This window comes from Lepidochelys olivacea (genome assembly GCF_965140295.1).
Source record: "Lepidochelys olivacea isolate rLepOli2 genome assembly, chromosome: 3".
NCBI classification, from domain to species: Eukaryota; Metazoa; Chordata; order Testudines; family Cheloniidae; genus Lepidochelys; species Lepidochelys olivacea.
In genome coordinates this window covers 128077393-128104188 of record NC_140413.1, presented here as the reverse complement: position 1 = coordinate 128104188, position 26796 = coordinate 128077393, and the positions used below count along the sequence as shown (strand labels likewise).

Below are 26796 nucleotides of genomic sequence, written 5' to 3'. Positions count from 1 at the left end.
AAAAAGGGAGATCAAATTAGCTTTTGTATATTTTAAACTTGGTTATTTATGCGGCTCAGACCTTTCTAGACTACTGTGTAGGGATTGAACTGTATCTTTTCTAATTTGGCATTTTACACGTTTCAAATGCCTTGATAAGATATTTTCTCTACGACTTCCTTAATAGTATTAATTTCTTCAAAGATTCATATTTGCATGCACACATTTTTACAAAGTGCCCACAAGCATCTGGAAAGCAAATATTATTTGAAGTAATAAAAATCTGCAAAGGTGATCTTGCCATCTAATACTATTCAGGGAATAGTCATTTATGAACATTTGTGATTTACCAACATACCGCCTAACAAGATAAAGGTGTAATTAGAGCTGATTGGAAATTTTCTGATGAACTAGTTTTGCTGGAAATACTGATTTGTTGAACCTGAAAGTTTCACAAAACATTTCCGATTGAACTAATTTTGTCCAGGATCCGGGGAGCATATTTAGTTTCAGAAACACCACGTTTCAGTGGTTTCTAATTTTTTTTTTTTTTTAAGTCCCTGGTTCATGGGAAATCTTGAAAAAACTGGGTTTCTTCTGACATGATCAAATTCCCCCCAAATTCCCAGTTTTGACCAGCTCCAGTTGTAAAAACCATGTACTGCACAGTTTAAAAAACCCACAACAATGCCCAACACAGATACTTTGTTATTAAAATACAGCAACAAGTAAGTTTATAACATATAAAGCACTATTAACTTTCCTACTGCTTTGTCACTGATCTTTTAGTTTAAAAATACAAAAGGAAAGATGGAACTTCATACAATATTTGTTTTGCAAAACTAGTTTAGATCTAAATTTTCATATATTTGTTTAATCACTCTACAAAAAAAATCAGTGCAATGTACCACTGATATATAGCCACTTTCATAACTGTACCAATTCAAAGATATTACACAGTGAATTTATAAATTTGAGAAAGGCGGACTCTTGAAACAAAGTACACTACCATTCAGTATTACATACTCTCGATATATACATCATTATTTAGCTAACTAGAGTGGCACCAGTTTAACTAAAGGTATAATTTTAAACTGATTTAGTTAAACCAGTGCAGAAAGCAATGTTGGAGAGAGACATCTGTTTAAACCGGGCAGGTTAACTTTATTGATTCATATATTCCAAGACCAAAAGTGGCCATTGTGATCATCTAGTCTGACCTCCTGTATAAACCACAAGCCAGACAACTTCCCCAAAATAATTTCTAGAGCAGATCTTTTAGAAAAACATCCAAACATGATTTAAAAAGCTTCAGTGACAGAGAATCCACCATGACCCTTGCTAAGTTGTTCCACTGGTTAATTACTCTCACTGTTAAAAATTTACACCTTATTTCCAGTCTGAATTTGCCTAGCTTCAACTTCCAGCCATTGGATTGTGTTATACCTTTTTCTGTAAGACAGAAGAGCCAACTATCAATATTTTCTACCCATGTAGATGCTTGGAGACTGCAGTCAAGTCACCCTTAACCTTCATTTTGTTAAACTAACTAGATTGAGCTTCTAGAGTCTATCACTACAAGGTAGGTTTTCTAATTCTTTAATCATTCTCATGGCTCTACTCTGAGCTCCCCTCTACTCATCAACATCCTTCTTGAATTGTGGACACCAAAACTGGACATAGTATTCCAATACCAGCTGCACCAGTGCCAAATATAGAGGTAAAATAACCTCTTTACACCTACTCAAGATTCCTGTTTATGTATTCCAGGACTGCATTCGTCCTTTGGGTCACAGCATCACACCAGGAGCTCATGTTCAGCTGATTATCACTACAACTCCCAAATCTTTTTCAGAGTCACTGCTTTTCCTATTCTGGAAGTATGGTCTACATTTTTTTGTTCCTATATATACATATTTACATTTTGCCATATTAAAACACATATTGTTTACTTGCTCCCAGTTTACCAAACACTCCAGATCATTCTGTATCAGTGACCTGTCCTCTTCATTATTTACCCCACTCCAATTTGTGTCTCATCTGCAAATCTTACCAGTGATGATTTTACGTTTTCTTCCATTATTACTTATTACTCAAACTGTTAAATAGTATAGGGCCAAGAGCCAATCCCTGTGGGACCCCCACCCTTGATATTCCTGTTTGATGTTCCAATACTGCATTGAAAATCACCATTAATGGTCCAACCAGCTCTTTTAAAATACTCTTTGATGCAAGTTATATACCCTGTTCATTTAAAAAAATGTCTAACTTTAGAAACTTCTGTTTAACATCCTCTTGAGATACTAGTGGACTGGAAAGAGTTTTATATGTGACTACATCATCTGTTTTTTCCCCAAATATATAACAGAAATATTTATTGAACATGTTTGCCTTTGCTGCATTATTATTGATAATTCTACTATTTCCATCCAGTAAGGGACCAATACAATTGTTAGGATTCTTTTTGTTTCTAATATACTGGTGTTGCCTGGATGCTGCAGTTGGCAGTGCAGTCCATTCCTCTGTAATGTTCCTCTGCAATGTTTTTGTTTCTAATATACTGGTGTTGCCTGCATGACCTGTGCCCATCAATCCAACAGAATGTGAGGAATGCATCTGGCAGCAAAATGCCCATCTATCAGGCAGTAGTTGCAATTGTGGCATGAATCTAGTCAGTATAGAGTCTGCCAGGCCCTTGTAGATGGCTAAGATTGTGACAATAGTACACACCTAGTGAGGAGGTAACTTCTACTGTAAAACAGAAGACTTTGAAAATTGTAAAACAGCTTAATGAAGATGGGCCTAGCAGATTCTACTATACGAAGAGATCCAACAAAGGAAAGGAGTCTTCCGCTATCTTAAATATAGGAATTGGTTAAAATTACATTAAGAAATATATTTTAAAGAACTGCTTGAGTGGAAAAACTGCAATTGTAATACAAGTTATTCCTCCATGATGAAATCTACTCTCTATAATCAACCAAGATTTCATGAGGCTTTTCAACTCTATGGGACAATGCTCTTTGTGAAACTGGAGTAAGTTCCATAAAACAATGGAACCAGATGCCAAATGTCTGCAGAGGGGATTATTATTTCCCCAAGCAAAGATACTACACTTATATACTGCAATAGCACTGCTGATAAAAAAAACACTACTGTCTTTAAAGTACTCTATGGAACAAAGACAAAAGAAGAGAACTGCTAAATAAACTGGGAAATGGTGTATTGGTAAAGGTTATACCATAGTAGCTTCTCAAGTAGTAAGCAAGCACTACTTGAGAAGCTTGTTTTGTACTCTTCTCCTGTTTGACAAAATAGGCTGTGACTGCATATTATGTTACATTATCAGGAGAATCAAAGAACACTGCAATGATTTATACAGCAGGTTATGAGCAGAGCTTTAAAACTGGGAGACTTGTAACTGAGTGCAGCCCTGCTGTGGTTCCTCATCTCATTCCCCATGGAATTTTACATTAAGTAATTATTAAATTAGAATTTTTTTTTCAAATATCTTTTGGCAGCAACCAAAAAGGCTGTATGTTTAGATATGTTTCCCTTAGCTCAGAATGGGGCAACTCTGTCCTGGCAAGCAGTGACTCTGAAAAAGATTTGGTGGTAATCAGCTGAACAAAAGACTGGATGCTTTTCTAAAAAGATAAGCTCTAGGAATTATTTTGGGGAAGTTTTATGGCTTGTTTACTAACAGGAAATCAGAACAGGTCCTTTCTGGCCTTGGAATCTATGTGTTGGAGTCCGGCTGATCAATGCTCTGCTTAATAGATGTATCACACAGAGCAGGGAGTAGCGTATCCAGCTTATATGAGAAATACCAAAGATTGCCACTGGGACTCTATAGGGAAGACAGAAGAGAGAGTTCTTCCAGTGGTCCGAGCATCTGCCTAAGAAGCAAAGATTACTGAATACTTCATCCCCGACTCAGAGAGCCAAGAGAGAGCATTGAGAAGAAAAAATCCTTTCCCTCTACAGTGAGGGAGAAGGAGGTTTAAAAAAAAAAAATCACTCCCCTGGTGTTCTGCAACAAGGTGGATAAAGGAGCATTTTCCTTCACAGTAGAGTGCTGCCCTTTAACCACAGGGAAAGGCCTTATGAAATTCAGTTGTGAGTCTTAGCTGGAAGGTTTAGCTCTTGGGTTAATAGTATCTGATTAATTCAAGACCTATTTGACACCTCTTCACCAGTAATTAGACTATTCAAAATTAATCTGATATATCCAGGAAAATAAGTGTTTCATATAATAAACTGCCCATTTCAAAAACAAGAATGGTCTTTCATTCGTTGGGAAAAAATGTTGGGGTTGGTTTTTTTTGCCAGCACTGTTTTTAGTGACTAAGAAGAAAGAACAGTATTAAATATAGCATTACCTTCATAAGTGTGATAGTTGTAGTAGGCAAAGTGATTCCTTCTCCCTGGGGTTAGAAACACATGCACAGGACCCAGGTGAAGGCAGCACCAGCAGGACAGAAACCATGCAGAACATGCGGAAGGAGGCAGGAAAAGAAAAGACAGGAAAGGGTGAAACTGTAGCCAGACAATGCTTATTCAATTTTAAAAGGATGCAGTGCATTTAACTCTTTCAACTTGAAAACCTACAAGGACTTTAATCCTGCAGAGTAAGTGCATGGATTAATTTCTATTATTGTTTAAGAAGCCAACAACTAGCTGTTAGAAGGAAGCACCAACAACAGATCAGTGTCCAAGCAATGTGCAAAGGCTGTAGTTAGTTAACTGTATACAGAGTTGCCACCTGTCTCATTTTAAGATTCTTTTTCTTTTGATTATTGGATGTCTTGTTCTACTGGCCAGATGCACAGTATTTTAATACTAAAACAACTAAGCTCCATAAGCAGAAAATTTAGACCAGAACCAAAAAAAGATGGTTTTTATAAGACTCTTAATTTCTTATGAAATTCAAAGACAAATCTCATTAACTTTAGTCCTCAAAAAAATTCTGGCATGTGCCACATGTTCTGCTGACCTCACCAGCAATTATCTGAATTTTTACTGATTTAAGTAAAATCATAATTTAAAATAGGATCACAGGGATACTACAGCCAAAAGGCTAACTGATTCAAAAATCACTTAGTACAAAAAGTTTCCCATCCTTGTCTCATGAAAGTTAACAGACCGCCTCAACTTTCAAATTCCAGAACAAATATACCAACTGAAAGAACCAGGTCAAATACAAACACTACAGCCAAATTACATAACCAATAAAACAGAACTACAAATAACTAATACTAACAAAAAAAATTGTTTTAAAATCTATGTTTAATCCCTACAATGCTAAAACACTAAAGATACACTGGAAAAATAAAGTACACATTTAATAAAACAAAAAACCCTGATATGCTATGAAAAAGTTACTCCCCAGTGCAGTAACTGTACTTCTTCGAGATGTGTGCCCCAGGGGCGCTCCACTTCAGGTGCACATGTGCTGCATGCACCTTTGATCAGAGATCTTCATTAGCAATGTCCACTCAGCATGCCCACGTGCTGTGTTGATATCCTCATGCCCCACACAGAGGCTATAACAGGCTGCACAGGCAAACTGCCCTTAGTTCCTTCTCTCCATCGCTGAGGGCAGATCTACACTGGGAGTACTACATTGGCGCAACTGCTGTAGCGGGTCTGGTGAAGACACTTTATCCCAACAGGAGAGAACTCTCCAATCAGCACAATTATTCCACCTCCACGAGAGGGAGAAGCTATGTCAGCTGGAAAGTGTCTCCTGCCGACAAAGCAGAAGCGTGGACAATGCTTATGTCGCTATAACTTGTGTCATGCAGTGGGTGTCTTTTTCGCACCTGAGCAACATAAATTAGGTCAACTTAAGTGGCAGTGTGGACCTGCCCTGAGAACTTCAGAGTTGCGTCCATTACAGAGAAAAGGACTGCCACATCAGATCTAGAGGCATCAACTAAAGCATAATGTCTGGAGAAGGTACGTACTGAAGACCATGGAGCAGCTTTGCAGATCTCAGCAACTGCGACATTTTTAAGCAGAGAGTCACAGATGTAGATTGTGACCTCATCCAGTGAGCCGACACGCCAGCAGGAGCTAGAATGCTGGCAACACTGTAACAAGTTATATAATACACCCTGAAATCTATTTTGTTAGCCTCTGGGTAGAAAGAGCAGAGTTCTTGGATCTGTCTGAAAACAAAACAAAAAGTCTTGGGGATTTATGAAATGGTTTAGTCCTATGTAGGTAGAAGGATAAACACCCTTCTGACATCTAGCATAGAGAACACAGTCTCCACACTGGACTCAGACAGTTTCAGAAAGATAACTGGCAGGTAAATGACACTTTAGAAGGAACCTGGGATGCAAACATAAGGAAACCTTATCCCCATAGAAAACTGTGAAAGGAAGGTCTGCTATTAAGCCCCTAGTCTCTCCATCTCTATGGCTGAGATAATAGCCACTAGGAAGGCTGTTTTCATAGACAAATTCAATAAGGAGCAGGTCACCATCAGTTCAAAGGATGCTTCAGGAGACCAAGAACCATATTAAGATCCCAAAAAAGGGCAGGAACTTTTATAGGTGAAAAGAGATTTCCCAGGCCTTTCATGAACCTTGCGGTTCCAGGTTGACCAAATAGGGAGAACCCCTCAACAGTGGTCTGAAAGGCTGTTAGGGCCACCACTTAAGAGAACTAAGTGACAGTACTGTTTTCATTAGATGCAACAGGTATTCCAGAACGAGTGGAAGAGGGGCAGAAGTCAGGACAGTGTCCTAGAGTTCACACCAGTGAACAAAACTTCTCCATTTCTGAAGATAAGTATATCTGGAATAATTCTTCCTACTATATAATGATATGTGCTATACCTCTGAAGAACAGGGTAACTCTAGCCCTGCGACCCATCAAGGAGCTAAACCTTGAGGCAGAGAATGTTCAGACTGGGATGCAGCAGTGGACTGGTGTCCTGGAAGAGGAGTTGAGAAGTGACTGGAATATTTATAGAGCCCTGCAAATCTGCGGATATCCATTTTATATCCACGGACCACAGTTGCAGATCAGATGTGGATACAAATTTTGTGTCCACGCACAGCTCTAGACCACGGGTTCTCAACTTTTTTCTTTCTGAAGCCCCCCCCCCCCATCATGCTATAAAAAACTTCACAGCCCAGCTGTGCCACAACAATTGTTTTTCTGCATATAAAAGCCATGGCTGGTGTTAAGGGGTAAGCAAGCAGGGCAATTGCCTGGGGCCCCATTCCACAGAGAGCACCACAAAGCTTAAGTTGGTCAGGCTTATGCTTCGGCTTCAGTCCCGGATTGTGGGGCTCAGGGCCCCAGGCTGTAATCCTGTGTGGCGGGGCTTGGGCTTTCTGCCCTGGGTCGTAGCAAGTCTAAAGGCAGCCAGGCTTGGCGGACCCTGATCCAGACCCCTGGTTGAGAACCACTGCTCTAGAGATTTATTGGTGGACCTCATCAGATTTCTTTTGGCCCAATCCTCCAATTTGTCTAGGTCACTCAGGACCCTATCCCTATCCTCCAGCATTATCTACCTCTCCCCGCAGTTCAGTGTCATCTGCGAACTTGCTGAGGGTGCAATTATTCCCATCGTTCAGATCATTAATGAAGATGTTGAACAAAACCAGCCCCAGGACCGACCTCTGGGGCACTCCACTTGATACCGGCTGCCAATTAGACATCAAGCTGTTGATCACTACCCGTTGAGCCCGACAATCTAGCCAGCTTTCTATCCACCTTATAGTCCATTCATCTAATCCATACTTCTTTAACTTGCTGGCAAGAATACTGTGGGAGACCGTATCAAAAGCTTTGCTAAAGGTCAAGATATATCACGTCCACTGCTTTCCTCTCATCCACAGAGCCAGTTATCTCAACATAGAAGGCAATCAGGTTGGTCAGGCATGACTTGCTCTTGGTGAATGAATACATGTTGACTGTTCCTGACCACCTTCCTCTCCTTTAAGTGCTTCCAAATGGATTCCTTGAGGACCTGCTCCATGATTTTGCTAGGGACTGAAGTGAGGCTGACAGGTCTTTAGTTCCTGGGGTTCTCTTTCTTCCCTTTTTAAAATATGGGCACTATATTTGCCCTTTTCCAATCATCCAGGACCTCCCCCGATCGCCACGAATTTTCAAAAATAATAGCCAGTGGCTCTGCCCTTGGATGCTGTAGGTTGTCTGTGCTTTGCTGTATTGCTCTCCCAGCAGATGTCAGGGTGATTGAAATCCCCCATTAGAACCAGGGCTGTGATCTGGAAACTTCAATTAGCTGTCCAAAAAAAGCCTTGAGGCCTCATCCTTCTGATCCGGTGGTTTATAGCACATGCCCACTACGACATCACCCTTGTTGCTTTCACCTCTAAATTTAACCCAAAGACTCAACAGGCTTGTCTCCAGTTTCATACTGGAGCTCGGAGCAATCATACCACTCTCTTACATACAATGCAACTCTTCCAGCTTCCCTCCCATACCTGTTCTTCCTGAACAGTTTATAACCATCCATGACAGTGCTCCAGTCGTGTGAACTGCCCCACCAAGTTTCTGTTATTCCAATCACATCATAGTTCCTTGATTGCACCAGGACTTCAAATTCTTCTTGCTTGTTTCCCAGGCTTCTTGCATTCGTGTACATGCACCTAAGATAACTAGCTGATTGCCCTACTTCCTCAGCATGAATCAGGAAGCTTCCCATCTTGTACCCTCTTCCTTGTGTTTCCTCCTGATATCCCACTTCCCCACTTACCTCTGGGCTTAGGTCACCACCCCAGCAAACCTAGTTTAAACCCTCCTCACTAGGTTAGCAAGTCTGCCTGCGAAGATGCTCTTCCCTCTCTTCGTTAGGTGGATCCCATCTCTTCCTAACAATCCTTCTTCCTGGAACAAAATCCCATAGTCGAAGAATCCAAAGCCCTCTCTCTGACACCACCTACACCACCACACATTCACCTCCACAATTCGATGGTCCCTACCTGGGCCTTTTCCTTCATCAGGGAGGATGGATGAGAAAACGACATGCACCTCAAACTCCTTTATCCTTCTTCCCAGAGCCATGTAGTCTGCAGCGATCCACTCAAGGTCATTTTTGGCAGTGTCATTGGTGCCCACGTGGAGAAGTAGGAAGGGGTAGAGGTCCAAGATCTTGATCAGTCTTGGCAAACACTCCTTCACATCCTGGATTCTAGCTCCAGGCAAGCAGCACACTTCTTGAGTCTCCGGGTCTGGTCGGCAGATGGATGACTCCATCCCCCTTAGGAAAGAGTCCCCAACCACCACCACCCGTCTCCTCCTGTAGGAAGGGTGGTCATGGGGACTCTGGTTCTACAGTCACTGGTAAGTGCTTTGCATATCTAAAATCTTGTGGCACCAAATGATGATGTGATACTGAGTATTGTTGCGACACTGAGGGGTACTGCGGTACCAACAGATGTTGCAGCATTGACAAATCAGTATGGTTGTCCTTGCCGGCCCATACTGGATTGCTTAGGGGGCTTCACAGATGGCACCAATTTGGCTGGAGGCTTAAAGATGGTACCAAAGAACTCAATAGGGGTGTTGGGAGAGGAGTTAAGTCCAATAGCATCCATCTGCAGTACATAGTTCCAGGCCCTTCCCATGCCATCATGCCTCTTAAGAGTTGCAAGGCTTTTCTGCTTCACCAGTACCACAGGAGCTTTTTGCCACAGTACCAACCCTCAAGGACGTTATTTGAGGCTACTGACCAGGTCAGGGAACAAGGTCTTTCTGAGGAGGGTTCCTTGGGAAGAAAATTAAAGCTCCTCTTCTTAGGATGTTTAGAGGAGAACTCTGAGATTTCCCCTTCTGGGAGAGCGATGTGCCAGGTGGGGCTAGAGGCCCCTGGGGAGTGATGTACAGAAGGAGGTTTCCTGATCCAGCTCTGAAGCAGGGCAAAAGGAACACTCCATCATCAGTAGTCCAAGCCCTAGAATTGAAGACTAAACAGAAGTTATGCTTCTGGGGAACATGCAATTCTCCCAAGCAGCAGATGCACTTTAAGCATCTGTTGCTGATCAGGATAGCCTCTCTAAATAAGAAGAAACATTTAAACCCTTGTGAGCCGGGCATGCCCCCAACAGGGAGGATTTCCTGGGACAAAAAGAAAAACTTTTTTTTTTGTTTTAAACAAAAGAAATTACAAACTACTACTACAAACTAAGAACCAACTAGCTAGCTAAGTTGAGATAAAAAAGCACGGCAATAGCCAAGGCAAACTACCAAGTGGACCAGCAAAGGCAGTTGACAAGGAACCAGAAGGCAGTTCACCAGGGCAGCCTGATATAGCTTTGGTGCTGGGCACAAAGATATCAATGGCCCGCACATGTGCAGGTTGAACGGACACTGTAATGAAAATCTCCGATCAAAGGTGCGTGGAATGCACAAAACATCTGACATGGAGCACCCATAAGGACACCACTCAAAGAAGAAACAGCAGATACCAGCACTTCACGATGTTTCTCATAAAATTATTTGTTGACCATGGAGCAGCCTGAACAGTGGCAACAGAATCTGCACAATAAAACCTCATTTTTGCTAATCATTTGGAGACCCAATGTAGATTGTTTTTGTATATTAGAAAACAAAACAAATGATTTTTAAGAAAAATCAGAGAAATACACTCAAGTATTATAAATGTAGTTATTTTAACAAGTATACTTGTATGCATAATATTTCACAGTACATAGTAATGATTTAATAAGTGTGCTGCAGTATATGTCAAAGAAATTAGGTAATTCAAATTTTAGCAACAGACTTTTTGAAAGAAGTTGTGTTACGGTAGAACCAATTACATGATTACTACTTCTACCAATCTGCTGAAGCGTAAAATAGGTACACAATCTATACACTTGTAAAGCATAAAAGGAATAAATTTCTATGAAAGCCTCAATTTATTCTGCTTAAGGTGGCAACCCTATGTACAACTACCTTTTCATATTAAGTTGTATACTGAAAGACATCTACAGAGGTGGTGTTAAAAGGTGATAAAAATGTATAAGAATCTAAATACAGTGATGCATCTGTCAAGTTTGGCATCCAAAAATCCAAACAAAACTCCAGTTTATGCTTTCTTTTTTAATACTGAACAGTTTATAGGTACATTTTAAATCTTTGGGAAGCATTAAAATTTTCTTCTGATTTCTCAAGTATGGTTTAATAGCACTGTTTCTTCCCTTTCATAAATTCCCACTATAAATACACACTAAGTCCAACAACATTTTTCACCATTATAATACATTCTCAATTTATCTTTACAAACTCAGAGTTAAACTCTTATTAACGACCAAGCAGTCAAATGTTCTTACACTGTCAGTTTATTAAAATGTGATCTGCCTTCAGTGAACAACTTATTTTATTTTAGATGAATCTTCTAAAATATGGAAAGTTAAAGAACACCAAACAAAGGTTCTTTTGCAACACTTTAAAGCTAATTTTTGCAGCTAGCTAGTAAAAGCTCAGAGACAATCTGCTACTGAAGTGATATCCATTAAGAGTTTTAACCACTGTACTCTAAAAGTACTAAATCTGAAAGCTCAATATAACAAATCTATAATTCAATCTGAAGCATGATCAGTTACAAAAACTCCATCAGTTATCAATCAGAACTCTTACCTGGGCTTAATTCCACCAGGTAGGGTAGTTTCTCAGGAGGAAGGCAAGAGCCATAGCCAGACCCGTCAACTCTTTCCTTCCCCTTTAATGGCTTTCCATCAATTTGTTTCTTGGTTTTCTTTGGGATATAGTCAGAAGGCCGTCTTTTCAACTGAAAGACTAGTATTCCTAAAACAACACAACATTATATGGGTCATAGAATCATAGAACATCAGGGTTGGAAGGGATCTCAGGAGGTCATCTAGTCCAACCCCCTGCTCAAAGCAGGACCAATCCCCAATTTTTGCCCCACATCCCTAAATGGCCCCCTCAAGGATTGAACTCACAACCCTGGGTTTAACGGGCCAATGCTCAAATCACTGAGCTATCCCTCCCCCCCTTTAAAGAAGCTTATAGCAGAGAACATAACTCAGGCTTTGTAAGTCCCAGGCTAACATCCTAACCACTTGACCATCCTCCCATTCCATCCCAGGTCCACTGAGTCCTACTACCAATGCATAAACAAATATAACATCCATAAAGCAGTAAATGTTCTTCATATTGCTTATAACATAGCATATTCAATATGTTCCTTATGTTTTTATTAAGTTAAATTATTTAAGGTTCATGACACCATAGAGTTTTGTGTGTGTCATTTATTTTAACCCACTGGTCAATTTTAAGGACTTTAGTAAATGTTGCCATTTTATTGTACATTTTGAGAATGTATTTAACTGTAAAGAATGAGAAAATATTACTGTCAGCCTTGAAGTTCACCCTGGAAAATTCTGGACATGGACTATTTTAAAAAAAGAACATAAGTACAATACAACTGAACACTGCAAAATATAATTCAAATGAACCTCCTACTTTACACAGTTTCACATTGATGGCTTGTATTGTCTTACACTTCTGTATAATATTTTAAATGTACCTTTATCGCTAGACCATTCCCTGAATATTTGAAGTGGGCACTCATCATCATCAAGGATAATTTCTTTAGCACCTTTATCATCAGAGTGTTGAGCACCAGGAGGAAGCATAACCTATAAAGAAAAGTTAATTTTTCAGTGGAAACTCATAATTATCAGATCTGTACAGAGGACCTAGCAATGGATTTTCCTCACTACAGCTTCTATTTTAAGATAGTGAATTATGCAACTAGAAATATAAAAAACCTTAGCAAACAACCAATTAACTAGGGTCAATCACTTCATGGCGCCAAGGAAAAACAAATTTCATTCACAATACACTGCCATCCTCTGATAAAGCAATTAATTTTGTCTTCACAGTTTGTAAATCAGAATCAAACACATGCTTATTATCCCCTCCCACACACACGTCTCACTTTGTAATTCCCCTACATACACGCACCATATAATTCTTTTGACCAACACAATTAATGTACTGGACTAGATCTTTAGCCCCCTTAATGCTACTTTGTGCCACTCTGGCAATGCAAAGCAATCTTAAAATTGGCTTGATAGTCTGGTGGACAATTACCTTTGTCAGAATCTTCAGAAAACACTGCAAGTCTCTAACAAACCACTACTTATCTATCATGTGTTGTGATTTTTTTTCAGAGGTTTATAACTTGGTCAAATTTGAGTGGATTTTCAGGGGGGCAGCAAGAGGTACATCACTGATACCACGGTATCCCCTGTGGCGAGCCCCCACCCCAAAGCGAAGCGGCATTACAGCATTTCAATGGAACAGATGTAAGAATTTTTTTTACATGAACAAAATAATTTTTTCCCTAACCTCATTCTCTGAAATGTCTGAATCGTTTTAGCTGAAACATCCCCAAAAAAATTCAGCCTAAAGCAAATAACCAGCATGGAAAATTTCAACCTGAAGAGTCAAAATTTGATGAAGTTGTAAGCTACTGAAAACAGAATCTTATAATAGGATGTGTTAGGCAACTTAAGCTGCAGGAAAAGCTACTAGCTATACCTCTAATACAGTGGTACCCAAACTTTTCCTGTCACCCCCCCCCCCTTACCAGAAATGGAATCTGTACACACACCCTTCCATTAATGCACAGTAGGTTCAGCAGAAGAGCTTGGGCTGAAGGTGGAGCGGGGAAGGAGAGGGGGCTAGAGGCGGAGGGGGTGGTGCTCCCTCCCCGTCCCCTGTGGGGGGCTGACCCAGGTACTGCCATGCATCCATCCAAATATTCCTCCACACACCCCTAGGGGGCACATGCCACAGTTTTGGGATCACTGCTCTAGTATACATTGCAAAAAACAACAAACAATGCTATATTGGAGTTTCCACAGGCTGTTCTTTTGCCCTGCCACTTTCGTCTGTCAACAAACCACTGTTTGCCATGTTACTACTGGTCTAGTGAAAATAAATTACAACTTTATAATCCTATATCCTTGTGAAAATCAGCTCAGTGCTAATAAGATTTTTTCATATCACTTTGATAAAATTAAAGATCACTGACTGCTACCCAAAAAGAGCCACTAACATTTATGTTAGTTAACATGCCGGGGAACAAAATTGTTTCATGTCATCTACAAAAAGCAGAATATTTTCAAAGAAAAATTACATTAACATGTGTGTGCTTTCATTTTATACGTTACAGGCAAAAAAACGTTAATTCATCTGAGGATAAGGAATAAAAGAAATAAAGCATCCTAAATTAAGTGTCTGATCCCAGTACCTCCTAAAATAGAACCTTGTATACCACACAATATTTTCTAAGTTTTAGGTCACATTCAAGGGAATGTACACAGGTAGCTTAAACAAAACTAATTAATTTGACATCTTGAGGTGTGCGCTATGAACCTCATGATATGCAATGAACCTCAAAATTAACATGCTGAAAGACAAAGAAAAAGGAGTATCGGAACAAAAAACTTACATTCACTTAATGTTTTGTTAGAATGGCACCATTCTTGTACCGTGTAAAGTTGCAGTATAAAGATAGGCTATATAACAAAATGTGATAAGAAAAACGATAAATACAGACCCAAGGAGCCATGTCCAACAAAAAGTCAGCACTGGCAAAATATGGATGATGTTCTGAAGTTTCACTTGAAAGACCAAGTGAATTGAACTTTATTATGGATATTTTATGAAGCATTATACAAGGTCTTTTCTTAGTAAAACAATTTAAAATCCAATCAGATAGCTAAGTAAATGTCACCCACTTAAATCTTCCCCAAAGATATCTCAACTACTACCAACAAAAAGACAAAGAACCGTATTTTCAAAATGCTAACCACTAGGAGAGCAAAACTTTTCAAAAAGCGATGTTACTTTTGTTTAATGCAGCTTTTCAAAGACGGCTTTAAATGAAGAACATAACATGTACAAGGTAAATCTCAATATAGCACAATCTTTTACAACACTGGAGGAAGAGGAGAAATTGTTCACTGGATGCTGCCAGATAGCTGTGATTCACTAAAACATCCTGTAAACAGTACTAAAGAAGTTACAATGAAACCAAAACTATTTAATCTATTTAGCACATTATTCACATTTCCCAGTGAAGAAAATAATGATGTATGTAAGCTAAGCTGAATCAAGGAGATTTTAAAAAAAGAATTCAAGCAATTCTTTACAGGAAAGTTCAGTTTCATAAAACATTTAGCTAGAATTAGGTTTTCAAGTTATTTTAGTCTAATAGTAAATCACTTCCATATTTAAGTCCACATACTGTAGGCTCAGAAGTGTAGCAAATTCAGATCAGTTAGTGAAGAGTACAAGATATTATCCAACTACATTGACTCTGAAGAGCCAGAAAAGCAAGTCTGCCACATTTATAAGGATACAGCACAAAACAAATCTATAATTATCTATGGAAATCACCAGTCACCTCCTTAAAAACACATGAAAGCATACTAGATATACAAAGAAGAGCCAAGTTTCTGGGGAAAGTTTTCACTTTCCAAATTAATGCTTTTCCACAAGGCTACAAACTTAAAGCAGCAATTTGTTTCTTTGGTAAGACCAGCAAAATCTTTGCTAAAATTCATGCAAAAAAGTCCTTAGACTACATGTTCTCTATTTTAATCGTACATAAGGCTTGAAAAATTTATCATCATATGGAATATTTCTTTGGTATACATACAAGATTTAACACACTTCTGCAAAATATAAACTTTTTTTTTCTCCTTAAAACATTAAAATACACTCCACAGCGAACCAAAGAGAAACTGATTCAGTACTATCTTCCTAAACTGCAGGCTTAGGCTGCAGTATCTCTGCAGCTATTCACAGTTCTCTCAAACATCAGAAAAATCAAATAAAAATCTCTAGTCAGCTTCTCTGATGCTATTTAGTCCCATGTGGGAAAACATGAAGCTGTAACGAATCAGTTTCAAGCTGATAATGCCACTGAGAGCTATGAGCATGGCAGTGTTAAACAAAAAACTAAACAAAACAAAAACCAAAAAAAAACCAACCAACCCCTAAAGCAGAGCCTGGAGAAGATTAGAGTGACAGGTACTGCTCCCCACTCACAACTAGGAGACTAAAAGATGAGCAGAGCAGATCCCCTGTCCTCCACTTCCCACCAAAAACTATGAGTCTTGGGGAAGGCAAGAAGAAAGGAGAAAAGCCTTTTCTCCCTTCTAGCAACTAGAGGAGTAATAGCTTCAAATTTAAATCAGTCAGTCAGGTACTAGCCCAGAGGCTGATACACAGGATGGAGCTCACAATCAAAGCCCAGAGGTAGCAACTTATTTCAAATCCCACAACCTCTCCTCACCCCAGCAGCTGGAATGGGCAGATGGAGCTGTATTTTTAATCAGCGTGTTGCCTGTAGACCTCCCTGCTGAAGCTACACCACTCAGCTAATAGGTAAATTAAAGACAAATTCTATATAAAGTTTGATTTTTTTATTCAAATTAATTAAAAGAAACCTATGTCTCATTTTCATATCATTCAATGAGCTGAGGTTGTTGGATTTTTTTAATTAGACATCCTTAAAATATATATTCAACTTCGAAAAGTTAAACACCAAACTGAAATTCAATTTTAGCTTCAGTAACAGCTTTCTTATTATACATTATTGAACAGCATCTGAAAATATCCCAAAGTGTAAACTTTAGCAGACTTGGGCCTGATCCTCCTAACACTTGTGAATTGAGTATTCCATTTAGTTCAGTGGAATCAACCATTCACAAAGTTTCTCACAAGTTTAAGTGTTGGCAGGACTGAGGCCTTAATTTATAAACTTTCCTAAAATTTATTTGATATAGTAGCATAAGACCGCAGTATCAATTTAAGTATAAAAATATATTTCCATCAGTTACACATTGCTATGCAACAAAACAGCAATAAAAATGTTGTAAGGTTTTAAAGATTTGTTTAAATTAAAATGAAATTGAATTGCTTAAGAACTACTAACATATCTAAGTGACAAGATACAAGTTCTAAGATTAAAATATCAACAAACTTTGATAAACTATGCTGATTTTTTAAAAGTTGCTTTAAGAAAAAAAAACCCTCAAACATAAGCATCAGGAGTATTTTGATGTTAAGAGCTTTACTTACCCGAGCAATACAGTAATCCTTGGGATTTTCCTTTTCCAGACCGTACTTCTCCAGTGCTTCAATAACTGCAAAGTCTGCAGTATCTGTAGTGGACAGCAGGATGGTCTTGTATGGTATATTTGGTTTTAAACTGTCTGCATAAATCCTCAGGGTCCCACCTTAAAAAATATATTTAATTACTATTTTATCTGAGGAAAGGGATATGCAACCACAGACTTAAGCATCCTAAACGTTTGAACAGACTTCTTTGGTATACCTTAACACCAAAACTCTACAAATTCCTCCTTTCATAGATTCCATCTCTTGCCCATCCCTACATACAAATGCTGTACCCATCCAAACAACAAAAGCTATCTTTTAGCACATTATACAAAAGGATTCTCATTTGTTACTCTAAATATTTAATTTCGTGTATCTGAGAAAGACTGTGCTTATAAAACACCAGTATACAGCTTCTTCAATATTTCCCTGAGAGATCCATTTCTCCTTCCTTTTAAAGAAAATGCCTGGGATAAGAATAAGCATGCAATCGCTATCAAAAACAAACTGTTTCCCAGAATCCTTTTCTGAAATGTAAACAACGTGAATGGGAAACCACACATTCCAGCAATACATCTTACAACCTTTCTAACAGTTAAATCCAGGTACACTGAGCAGAGTTGTGATAAACAGGGCACTGAAGAGCTTAAATTATCTTAATTTACCTGAATCCCCTAATACTGTCACACACATTGGTACACTGAAGTCCAGGAATTTTACAGGACTAATTTTTACTTAATAGTTTGGCCGTAATTTTTTTTTTCAAACTCTAGCCAGTTTTTTTTTAAGATGTTACTAGCAACGAGATCAAAGTAAACGATCAGTTACCAAATACAGAAACTGGCTTTAGTATGAGTAAAGAATTGTTGGCCATGAGAAAAAGGGCTAACCTTCCTTGAAGTAGAATATCATTAAATTAAAACATACAAGAAGCAAATCTGAACCACTACCTGAATCTGGCCGGCCATCGGAGCTGCGGAACTCCTGCATTCTCTTCTCTAGTTTCTGTTGTCGCCGCCGTTTCATGACTACCTCAGGATTGGATATTGTGCGAGTGAAGCTGGTCTCCGGCATATCTTTGTACACCTCTGCTGCAAGACGAGAATTCTCACTGTCAAATTAATTTAAAGAAAAAGAAAAAAGGAAATATATTGTTCAATACTTTGAAACATCTAAACACATCCTAATTACTACATGAACTATTAAACAATTAGATCTGCACCGTGACAGTCAGAGTACATCACTATACAAAGATAATGTTTTCACTTACCATACCTCTGTTAGAATATTATTCACATGCCTGCGCTCATGTACAATAAATAGTAACCAAGAGTCTTGTATATTAGTACTAGTCACAAAGGCAAGAGAATCAAGGTCTTTTTCTAGAAAAAAAATTTAAATTATGAAATGCTAGTCAGATTTTCACATTTAATTTTATTCTGGTCTGCGGGTGTTTTAGCTCATCTGGAAGCAACTAGAGTTGGTATGTGTTTGCTACTCAACATTCATTTTATTTCATTCAACTTGAATCACAAAACCAAGTTCAAGCAAAATTACGTTAGAGAAGGCTAAGCAAAATTACGTTAGGGAAGGCTAAAAGGGTTATTTTGAATGTGAAGGCAAAACGACAGAAAAAACATGCAGAGAGAACTGTGGACAAAATAAAACACCTGTATTCTACTAATAATTCAAATGAACAATTAAATCCACTGACATGTCAACCAATAATTTCTTTATATTAATGTAAAAACATTGAAATTGTGCTGAAAAGAAATTGAGTTATTAACTTAAAACTCTGATAGTAATACAGAAGAATACTGTATTGTGGAGCTAAGTTTCCTCTCTACATAATATGCTTAACACATTAAAGGATGTTGATAAATTGGAGATGATTCAGAGAAGAGCCATGACAATGACTAAAGGATTAGAAAACACGCCTTATAGTGACTGACCTCCTTGAGTCTATGTATTTAGACTAACACAGAGAAGGTTAAGGGGTGGACTTGATCACACTCTAGATGTATCTACATGGGGAACAAATATTTAATAATTGGGTCTTTGTTCTAGCAGAGAAAGGCATAACACAATATAATGGCTGGAAGTTGAAGCTAGATGCATTTAGACTGGAAATAAGGTGTAAATTTTAAGTGAGAGTAATTAATCATTGGAACAATTTACCAAAGGTTGTGGTGGATTCTCCATCACTGGCAATTTTTACATAAAGACTGAATGTTTTTATAAAAGATATCCTCCAGGAATTATTTTGGGGAAGTTCTATGGCCATACAGGAGGTCAGACTATGATTACAATGGTCCCTTCTGGTCTTAAAAAGGTATGAAAACCTCAAAAAGCAAGGCTTTAAAGACTGCCAACAGTAATATATTTTCTCACCCTGAGACATAACTCATCACTACCACAAGCACTATGCACCACAGAGAATGCACCACTAAAACTTGTCTCTGAAAAAAATGCCGGCATTCCATCACCTCCTCCCCAAATCCCACCCACACATCCTGCCTACCCTGCACACAGATCAGGCTCTTCCCTCTAATCCCATTGTCCCTTGTGCACAATTCCATGAACTTATATATACACACACTCAGGAATATGTCAAAGATCTTGATTGCCATGAAACTATTCAACTGATTCACAAGAAAAGCGTATCTTCTGTGTTGAAGAGCCTGGTTGCCACAAAATGCATGAAGATTCTGGTGTTCTAAAAAGTAGCCACAATTTTGTCAAAGATCTCTGATACTAGCCAAACTCATTCCCCATACACAATGTCAGCCCAGAGCTTTATCTCAGAGATCATGTAGTTATTCCTGAAGTTCATAAATTGCATGTAGAAGTTTTCATACCAGATTAAGGTCCATCTAGTCCAGTATCCTGTTTCTGTCAGTGGTCATACCAGATGCTTCAGAATCAAGTGCAAGAAACATCATGATGAATAATTATGAAATAATCTGTCTACAGGTGAAGTTTCTTGCTAACATCAGACACTAAGTGGCTGGCTTACACCCTGAAGCATGAGAGTTTAGATCTCCCTTTTTATCCTATTCTGATGTGGATGTTAATATCATCCATATAAGTATCCAATCCTTTTTTTAATCCTCAAGCTCTTTGCTTCAGTGATACGTTATGGCAGTGAATTACAAAGCAGTTATCCAGAGTGTAAAACATTTTCTTTTAGCAGTTTTAAATTTGCCTCTCCATGATACTGATTGTCCACTGGCCCTTGTATCACGGGAAAGGGTAAATCGGTGTGCCTAATTCACCATCTATACCAGTCATTATTCTGTGTACCTAGTTCATGTTTCTTGGTATTTGACTCCTCTTTAAACAAGTCTTTTCAATCACTCCTCATATGGCAGTTTCACCAGGCATCTATTTCCCCATTCCTTCTCAAACTCTTATTTCTGCTCTATCTTTTTTGTAATAAGATAACCAAAATTGAACATGGTGTTCTGGGTGAAGATGTACTACTATACATACAAAGGAATAATATTCCAGCATTATTTTCTATTCCATTCCTTACACATTCTAATATTTTGCTTCTTCACCAAAAAGTGAGCACTGAGCAAATGTTTTCTTTGAAATGTCCACAATGAGGCTTACGTGAATATACAAGGTTTATTAAATTTCTGCAGCAAATAAAGCTGCAAAGCAGGAGCAGGGAGAAAACTGGTGCTTTTAAGTCCCACTGTGAGGTACTTCAGGCTCCTACTGACTGGGGAGAGCTGGGGGAAGGAAAGTACTGTTATGAAGTGAATGACCCCAAATTTTCTATTTAGATCAAAATGTTTGTGCCCAACAAAATATTGGAGGTTCAAAACCTGGGAAAAAGTAAAGAAGAAGAAAAAATTCTGCAGGACACAAGGCAACAAAACTCTGAGGCAACAAAAGAAGAAATTGCTGCTGTCCTCCGAAGATGATGTGGACTGGGGCTCCAAAAGGAAATACAAGCAATGGGTTTGCAGTTGTAGCAGGTAACAATGGCAAAGGAACTTTCATAGCTCCCTCTGGACAAGATAAAATGGGTAGCAAGTAAATAGTTGTGGATTAGAAACATGAGAAATGTTATGGTACACATTTTAAAGAACAGGATTTCAGAACAACAGGTGCGTGAAATTTGACTGAATTAACATTACTAAGAGAACCTTTACTTTTTCATTTCATAGTCTGAAAATTCAAAAGTGTATGCTAATATAACAGTGTATGATTTTGTATTTTAATTTTCCTGTAAAACCTTGATTTATTGGGTTTACAAGTTTTCAGTCTGCAAAGCTGAAGGCAAACATTTTAAAAAATGGGTGCCTAAACTTAGACACCTAAATCTATATTTAAGCACCTAAACAAGTGGATTGATTTTCAAAGTAATCACTTTCTGCTACTTCAATAGGACATGACGGATGGTCAGCACTTTTGAAAATCAGGCATCTTATTTACATGCCTGAATGAGACTTTAGAACCCTAACTTTTGGCATTCATTTCTAAAAGTTTTAGTCTTAAGTTTATCACATTGACATACACTACAACACTTAGTTTCTTGGTTATCACAGCCAACATTTTATTTTGTATGTGAGCTCTACAGGGACCTGCCTACATTGCCTTTTGCTCTCCGGTTTTCCCAACAAATCAAGTTCCATACAAGGATGAATAGTGTATGCTCCCTGCACTGTTCCACTGAACTAGGCAGCAATATATGGGGAGTTAGAGATGGAGTTTGCAACGAAAGAACTGCAGGAGCCAGAATCGTAGGCTGGTGAGGTAAGCAGCCTGCAGAAGGGGTGAACACCCAAAGACCAGGGAGTTAAGGAGATGAGCCACTGAAGCGTGCTACAAGCTCTTCCGTTTCCTAACAGAAGCACGTGTGGAGGGGAGAAGGTTCTGAGCTTGATCGCCTGGGCAAGATCCCAAGAGTCAAGGCCCAGAGAGTGGATCCAGGCTACCTGGAGGGCAAAAGGAGAAACTCATCTTTGAAATTAATCATTTTTTAAAAAGTTTCAGAAAAGTATTTTCACCTATGAACAACAGTTGTGGATTTTCGTATGGGAAGAGAGTCAGGATCACAACAAACAATTTTGCTGTGAAATTTACAGGTTGTTGCATACTTTAGGAGTTGCTGCCATAAAATTTGGTCCTACTGTCACAGCCAAATGCTATTTATTTTAAATTATTCCCTCTCCACCCCCAATGTTAAGTGGTTACTTATGATTTAATTTTTTGAGAGAGGTAATAATACAACTAATTTATAACAATTAACTCATCAAAATTAAAATAAACTTACAGATCATCTCCATGAAAAGGCCTATCATCTCTATCTGATGCTTGTCGCAATGCCTCTTTCTCTCGCCTCTTCTTTTCTTTCTTTTCTTTCTTTGATAGAGTCCGTTTGAAGTTCTGGATCACTCCCTCTTTTTCTTGTTTTTCAGGCCCATTGCTCTGAGCCTTCTGAAATGAATCAAGTCAAACTGCTTTGGTCACTTGGTCTACTGCAAAGTTGCTGATGATCTCTAATTACATCACAAAGTAGATTTAGTAGTTTACGTTTGTAAAGCATAACCTAAAACACTTAGTAACGCCATACTGGAAATAGATACAGGAAAAGCAACAACCCCTGCATTACGGGAGGTGGGAAAGGGAAAAAGAGAGAAGGGGAAGGAACCATTAGCAATCAAGCATTTGATTTTTAAGTTATAAACGACTAAAAACATATTCTTCAAAGACTGTCTGAAATGATTACAAACCTTGTAGCCGGTGCAGCCACCTCCCCAACTAACTTACAGTACTTACTGGCATCTTAATTTTACTCTCTTTTATACTTTAAAAGAAATATAAAGTTGGATGCACACTGATTTTTTTCCCCTTTTATAATATATCCTCCTGTCTTTTTATTTAGAAGGATCTGAAAAAGTTCTTCTCTTCTTTCAAGACACGGCATAGGCTCAATGGCTCTTTGCAGCAGAGGTTATATTTCTTGCAGCTTCTTTTCCTGATAAGATTGTACCCAAGTGCATTTTTGGGGGGAGAAACATAGCATTAACAAGTAATACTAAAACAATATGTCAGAAGCAATCAGTAATAAAAGGCTCCCAGAATGCCTCTGACAAGGAGATCCTTGCAGGCCACTGTGAGTGGCAAGCTCACTAAATTGCTTGGGAACCTTTTGTAAACCTCTTCAATTTTTGATATTTCTAGAAAGGAGATCTGGTGAGGCCAAAACACCTACACAGGGAGGTACTGATTTTCCTCATGGTTGGGCATCAGTATGAATACTAGCTCTCTCCTCTCAGCGTGGGAGGGGATTGATTAAAAGATATGACAACCCTGCCCAGGTGGTAAGTCAAGTGGAGCCAAGCTTGTAGGCACCGCAAGTGGAGTCTGGTGAAAGATGTCAGATAAGTGCATGTAGCCTAACAGGGAGAGGCACTGACACACCATAGATTGAGGTTTGCGGATGATGCAAGAGATCAGGTTACTCGTTGCCTAAAATCTGTCTGCAGAAACTAAAGCTCTCACAGATATTAAGTTCAGCCGTGCTTCTATAAAATTGTCTGTCCTTGTGCAGGACAAAATGGATTTGTCTTCGTTTATGCAAACATCTAAGGTGGCAAGGAGGCCCCAAAATAACTCTGTTGCTGATATAATCTCTTGGCAGGATTGGCCTACCAGAAGCCAGTCATCTAGGTATGGAAATACCATATACCCCTAATGTCTCATCTGGGCCACTCGCACCGCAAAAATATTAGTGAACACCCTGGGTACCATCATGAGTTCAAAGGGAAGGACGTGGAATCGGGAGCACTGCTGACCAACCATGAAACACAGGAACTTCCTGTGTGATGGGTGAATGCCCGTGTGACAATATACATCCTTCACATCAAGAGCTGCATACCATGCTCCTTCCTGAAGGGAGGTGATTATAGATGCCACTGTTACCATCCTGATTTCAGCTTTCGGATAAAGTTGTTGAGCTGCCAAAGGTTCAGGATCTGTCTCCGTGCTCCGTCCTTTTTGAAAATTAGGAAATATGGGGAGTAGAGCCCTCTCCCCTGCGACTGAGGAGGGATGCTCTCTATTCCTCCCCGGAATAAAAAGGATTCTGCTTCCTGTTGAAGAATCAGTTGGTGACAAGGGTCCCAGAAGGGGGGTTTGTGAAGACGGAAGAAGAGATACTCTATGGAGTACCCGTGATGGATAATCTGCAGAACTCAACTGCCTATGGTGATCTTGTTCCAACTGTCGGCAAAGAAAGTAAGATGGCCCCCAAAGATGACAGGAGAAGATGTAGGTGGCATCAGTGGTGATACATGGATCTCAACATGCATGTCAAAACCATCCTCTAGCCTGAAGTTGAGAGGATATGGAGGCTGTAGCAGTGGATGGAGCTGAGAAATGAGACCTCTAATCTTCTGTCACTTAAAAGAGGTTCAGGTGGATGCTGGTAGAATGAGGTATGTGAATGGGGTAGTCATAGCCATAGGCTGGCACCCACCAGCAGCCAGCTCCCCGACTTTTCGCCAGCACCTCCCACCCACCAACGACCCTACTGCTCAACTCCTACGCCTCCCGCCTGCCATGATCAGCTGTTTCACAGCGTGCAGAGGTACTAGGAGAGAAGGGGAGGACCAGGGATGGGGCATGCTCAGGGGAGGGGGCGGGACAGGGTGGGGACTTGGGGGAAGGAGTCGAGTGGGGACAGGGCCTGGGGTAGAGTGGGGATTTGAGCACCTCCAAGGCCTGGAGGAAGCCAGTGCCTGTGATCATAGCTGAAAGTGCTGCCTCTGGTGTTTCCTACTTGGGGCTGGAGTATAAATCCCCAGGGATTACAAGGTGGATCTTGAGTCCATGCGAGAATGGAGAGACTTGTCTGTCTTTTCATTAAAAAGGTCGGACTTATTGAAAGGGGGAGCGGGTGTCTTGGATAGTATTTTGGACCTCAGACTCAGACTTTAAGGCAGGGGTCTCAAACTCAATTTACCTTAGGGCCAGTGCCAGTCCTCAAATCCTCCCAGTGGGCCAATAATGTCACTCATGCTGCCCAGAATCCACCCCCAAAACTGCACCCCCCCCCGCATCTGCCTAAGGTTCTGGGAGGGAGTTTGGGTCCGGGGAGGTGGTCTGGGGTAGGGGATTGGGGTGCAGGCTCTGGGATGGAGTTTGGATGCTGGGTGCACGCTCTGGGCTGCGGCGGGGTGCAGTTTCAGGCTCTGGGAGGGAGTTTGTGTGCGGGGGGGTGTGGGAAGAGGGTGCAGGCTCTGGGAGGGCGTTTAGGGCAGGACGGGGGTACAAGGATATTAAAGCAGTTCTACACAGTCTACACTGTCTGCCAGTGGATTTTCTGGTAATATTTAAGTGGTTGTTTTGGCCTTTAAAGTCCTAAGTTTGAGAGAGTAACTAACTCTCGTCATGCCATACTTCCACAGTTGGAAGTAGCAAAAACGCTCAAACTGGGATCCCAATGGTGTAAACCAGAAGGGGCTACTGGCAAGGAATTCTTTGTTAGATCTTCACAGCTTTAGAATTCAGTCTCTCTGTACTGTTAGCAGGTTAATGTAAGTTATATTGAAGCACTTAAGATATTTTTAACTTATGATATGAACAGGTACACTTTTATTTAATCTAAATAAATATTTATTGAATTTGAACAAGTCACAAAATCACAACAGTGCTTTCCTAAGAACTAAAACCATCACCACCACCTTGCATATTACCTTACCTTTGGAGGAAGTGTATCATTTTCATTCTTAAGAACAAACCTCCCCTCTCGGTCATCTTTGTTCCAATTTAATTGTACAACAAGAGGCTTCTCATCTATATCTAATCTTCTTTCTTCTTCAAAATATGAAAGAGAAAATTGATAACTAATGGTTATTCAGCATCTCAAGATTCAACACAATTATGGTATGTTACTTTCGCTTAGTCAGAGTTGACAAATTGAGGATTAAACTGATTCTCTCTTTAAAGAAAGGTTTGCTGTGCAGGCAGGTCTCCTTATGCTTTTCTGCAGCTACGGAGGCAGAATTCAAACTACTGGGCTTCTCAATGCAAGGAGCTATGCCTTTTCCAGTGACTAACAGGTTAATTTTTTACTCCTGTAGCTGCACAAACTGAAGATCCATTGTAAGTAGATCTGTGGATCTTGTAGGACGGAGACAGTGAAATTTGGGAAGCACAAACTCCCCATGTGTAACTACAAGTGGAGCACATAGCAATATCTACAGATAAGAATGCCTAAAGCAGTGATTCTCAACCAGGAATCCAAGGCCGTGAGCAGGTTTCAGGGGGGCCGCCTAGCAGGGCCAGTGTTAGACTCGCTGGGGCCCAGAGTAGAAAGTTGAAGCCCCATTGCATGGAGTTGAAGCCTAGGACTTGAGGGCTGAAGCTGAAGCCTGAGCAATATAGTTTTGCAGGGGCCCCATACCATGAGGTGCTGGCGCTTGCTATCCCCTAACGCCAGCCCAGGCTTTTATATGCAGAAAACCAGTTATTGTGGCACAGGTGGGCCGTGGAGTTTAGCATGTTGAGGGGGCCTCAGAAAGAAAACGGTTGAGAACCCTTGGCCTAAAGCACTGTCATTTTAAAAGACCTTTTAACTTTTTCAAACATTCACCTTTTAGACTGAAATTTACCCAATCTGCACAAACACAAATATGTTTAGGAAGG

The 26796-nt window shown here is 39.7% G+C and overlaps 1 protein-coding gene across 12 annotated transcripts in view; it reads right to left on the bottom strand.

Annotated features, from left to right (window-relative positions):
* AFDN (afadin, adherens junction formation factor) overlaps nt 1-26796 on the bottom strand; it is a 216269-nt gene that overhangs the window by 111030 nt on the left and 78443 nt on the right. For 8 of the 12 annotated variants that reach the window (XM_084624826.1, XM_084624831.1, XM_084624836.1 and 5 more), the window contains exons 3-9: nt 25850-25965; nt 22418-22581; nt 18081-18241; nt 17092-17249; nt 12518-12629; nt 11605-11772; nt 4362-4406 (exon numbers count right to left, since the gene is read on the bottom strand). In XM_084624826.1, the coding sequence (XP_084480952.1) occupies nt 4362-4406; nt 11605-11772; nt 12518-12629; nt 17092-17249; nt 18081-18241; nt 22418-22581; nt 25850-25965 (924 nt within the window). The remainder of the gene's footprint in view (nt 1-4361; nt 4407-11604; nt 11773-12517; nt 12630-17091; nt 17250-18080; nt 18242-22417; nt 22582-25849; nt 25966-26796) is intronic. The other 4 variants (XM_084624830.1, XM_084624828.1, XM_084624835.1 and 1 more) reach the window with 1 other exon arrangement.